General features: G+C 37.5%; 1 protein-coding gene across 1 annotated transcript in view; it reads left to right on the forward strand.

Annotated features, from left to right (window-relative positions):
- The first annotated feature begins 1268 nt into the window (after positions 1-1268).
- Positions 1269-4058, forward strand: part of LOC109953142 (extracellular calcium-sensing receptor-like) — a 36407-nt gene continuing 33617 nt past the window's right edge. The window contains exons 1-2 of the mRNA XM_020588553.1: positions 1269-1498; positions 1732-2029. Of these exons, the coding sequence (XP_020444209.1) occupies positions 1269-1498; positions 1732-2029 (528 nt within the window). The remainder of the gene's footprint in view (positions 1499-1731; positions 2030-4058) is intronic.

A 4058-nucleotide genomic window follows, 5' to 3' on the forward strand; every position in this document is an offset into this window, starting at 1 on the left:
ATCAAGCTCACTTAGAGATAGCATCTGTGACAGCCTAATAGGTTTCACGCCTTCCCAGGATGCAATACTGTAAGTGTATTTGCAAGTGTAGCGAACTCGACAAGTCATGCGCAAATGCTTCACAGATCAGGGACAGAGTGCTTTGCTCCCCCAAATGTGCTTAACACATCAGAGCCCCCTTTCCATTCTTTCACGCTCTCTCTGAGCCTGCAGTATATACAAAACCTCTGTCCTAGCAATAAACCTGTTTCACATCAGACAGAACATGGAGACACTTTGGCACCTAACAGGAGACAAGAGGTGTTTAAAATCACACTAAAAACTGAAACATTTACTACTTCAGAGGAAAAGGAATCCTCTGAACATACACCTGTTCTTAGATAAGAGACTGAAAAGAGAGCCATCACTCATTTAATTCCAAGACACTTGGTCATAACATCACATACAAATCCACTGTGGGGCCAGACAACCCCATCTTATGCAAAGGCTCCTCTGCATTCCACCTACAGACTGCCCACTGGTTTATTACTAGGTTATCTGATCACAGACTCTGAAAGGACTGAACTTACTCTTCTACACACACAAACCTTACAAGTGAATTTAGTATGGGTATTCTTATAATAAATGATACTAGTGTTAATTCATGTTATTGAATCTTTTCAAGAAAAGATGATATGATTACAGAGACCAGGTCTTTCAGACAAATCTATCACTGAGCCTTTCTCAGGAAAGCTTTGTGTGAATCAACACTGCCACCATCTGGCAAGCATATGTTGTGTTGTATTTGACCCAAGTAAGTTGAACTTTGAAGACTGCCAAATGTAATATTGTCTTTAACAACTGATGATGTGTCTTATATGAATATGTACCCTTTGAATAATGAAGCCATCAGTAATGATTTATTGTCCCAGAATTCACTACAGCAACCAGTCCACCTCAACTTAAATTCCAGTAATTAAAGGAAAATTTGCATATTCATAATGTAAAAATAATATCATAAAAAAAGAAAAAATGTGCAGCAGAACCGAGTATTTTTGTATGATCACACACACAACACAGATACTAGCTCAAGCTATTTTTTGTTTCCAGTTTGGGCAACTCCCTTAATCCCACCCCTCACCCCCACCTCCAGTAAATCAACAGAGATTAAACAATGTTCTGTTTTGATTTTTTTATGCTAATCAAAATTGTATAAATACCAGTGCAGTCGTCTGATTTACATTAAGTTACATGTGATGTCACCCACTGATTTAGGTCTCTCAAACAATATGACGTCCATGCAGAGGTGGCCACAGTGGGGCTGGGCATTTTTATCACTGTTGTTGATAGTTTCTTTTTTGCAGGCTGAGGATCTGGTGTGCCGGCAGATAGGGGATCCTCAGAACCCCCTACTATCTAAAGATGGGGACATTATATTGGGGGGAATTTTTCCTTTCCGTGGCATGCAAGGCAGACTGGAAACTTACAGGCATAAACCACTGCCAATGGAATGTACCGGGTAAATTTCATCTTATAAATCTATGTAGAGTCAAACTGTCTATGAGGAAGTGGATACAGATACAAATAGGAATTTTAAAAATATATATAATCAGATTATTAACATTAAAATTACAGTATTTATGAAAGTTCAAATATTCACTGTTGTATTAATGTCATAATATTTCAATGAATATTCAACTGTTTATGTTTTGAGAACTTCAACTAGTACTTTTTAAAACTGTCTGCATCAAGTTTGGGTTTCAGCGAATTACAGTTTGCCCAGGCTATGATTTTTGCCATTGAGGAGATTAATAAAAGCACAGACCTACTACCTGGTATCTCTCTGGGCTATAAGATGTATGATGGCTGTGGGTCTATTGCCACAAGTGTGAGGACTATACTGGCCTTGGTTAATGGTAATGAAGTTGAGTCTGCATCCACTGAGGTACCATGTATCAGACCTGGACAAGTGCAGGCCATTATAGGAGGGTCCGCTTCCTCTTATAGCATTGCTATGGCTACTGTCATTGGACCCTTTCATATTCCACTGGTGGGTAAGATTAGTAACTATGTAATGATATTTGTTATGTTTTTTTTATTATGCAATTTTTCCAGCTGCTCAGAGCAAATGTGAGTGTATGAATGTTTCATATTTTTCATCTTTATTTTGGGAGGTTGTTTCTTTTTCTTGTAGATCAGCCACTTTTCCACCTGTGCTTGTCTCAGTGACAAAACCAAATACCCATCCTTCCTCAGAACAATACCAAGTGACGACTATCAGAGCAGAGCCCTGGCTCAGTTGGTCAAGTACTTTGATTGGACTTGGGTTGGAGCCATTAGAACCAATAATGATTATGGCAATAATGGCATGGCTACATTCATAGAAAGTGCACAGCAGCTGGGCATCTGTCTGGAGTATTCTGTGTCATTTGATGGAACAAATGCACCAGATAGCATGAAAAAGGTAACTGAAGTCATCAAGGCTTCCACCTCCAAGGTGATTGTAACTTTTATCTCAGCCAGAGAAATGGATACGCTTCTACATGAGTTGTCTCAACACAACTTGACTGGGTACCAGTGGGTAGGAACTGAGTCATGGATTATGGATTCCCAAAATGCAGAAAAGGATACACATCACATTCTAGATGGTGCAATAGGCCTGTCCATCCCCAAAGCACATGTCAGTGGCATGAGAGAGTTCATATTAGATATGAAGCAACTCAATTCATCTAGTAATGAAGTTTTTACAGAGTTGTGGGAGACTTTATTTAAGTGTAAGTTCAAACAGTCAAACTCATCAGAGAATCAGAGAGAATGTACTGGACATGAAGATCTGACTGGAGTGTAAAACAGCTTCACTGATATGTCAGTTATGCCTATATATTACAATGTCTATAAAGGAGTGTATGCTGTGGCACATGCCCTTCATAGTATTCTTGGCTGTAATGAAATATGTAACCACAAGGTGCAGCTAGATCCACTCACAGTGAGTTCAACATTAAATAACTCAATTTCATTTTTACATTAAGTATAAAGAAAATACAGTTTCTTTTGTAATAAAATGATGTGGTCTGTGTATCAAGCTGTTGACACAACTTGTCATTATTAACAAATTTATACCTATATTCTTAGATTTTACAGCACATAAGAAAGATTCATTTCAAATCCAAGGAAGGAGATGAGATTTACTTTAATGAGAATGGAGACCCAGCAGCAAAGTATGAAATTATAAACTGGCAGCCAACAGAAAATGGCATAGTGGACTTTGTCAAAGTTGGTCTTTATGATGCATCTTTACCTGCAGACAAACAGCTGAGTCTGCAACAAGTGTCTGTTATTTGGGCACAGAACTCAAAACAGGTAAACTACCATTTCCTAACTGTACTTATTTATAAAAAAAAATCATCTTAAATGTGTTATATTTACTATCACAATTTTTACTGTTTTAGTCAGTGCTCATAAATTTTTTTTTCAGAGGTGCTTTGTCCATACAGGTGCCTGTGTCAGTTTGCAGTGAGAAATGTCCCCCAGGAACCTGCAAGGTTCTCCAGAAAGGAAAACCTGTCTGCTGCTATGACTGTATCAGATGTGCAGAGGGAGAAATAAGCAACATGACAGGTCCAGTAAAATTCACTGTCAGGTTTTGCACTTCAGTGTGCAACAAAACAAAGTTGTCGTGCTTACATAATATAAATACGCACTGAAAATTAAGTGGAAAATCTCATGTGAGAAAATTAATTTTTTGTAACATCCTGATGATATAGCGTTTTGCTTGATCAATAAAATTCATATAAGATTTTTCCAGTTTGTAATGTTTTCACCCCCGGATGTAGAGAAATGTATGGTAGATGAACAGAAGTGTGTTTGTGGTACTCACAACATTATAAAAATGGCTTATTCACAGTAAACACAAAATAATGAAATATTCCAAGTAAAACCATTAAATCAACAACTTATGTATATACCTATCAATATAACCCTTGGATTTTCTATATAAAAATCCCTCTGTGACATTTTAGAGATGCACAGATAAAAAAAAAAAAAAATTCAACTGAGCAAGTCTGTTCACTGGTTTGTAG

Source organism: Monopterus albus, unplaced genomic scaffold (genome assembly GCF_001952655.1).
Source record: "Monopterus albus unplaced genomic scaffold, M_albus_1.0 scaffold553.1, whole genome shotgun sequence".
Classification (NCBI taxonomy): Eukaryota; Metazoa; Chordata; class Actinopteri; order Synbranchiformes; family Synbranchidae; genus Monopterus; species Monopterus albus.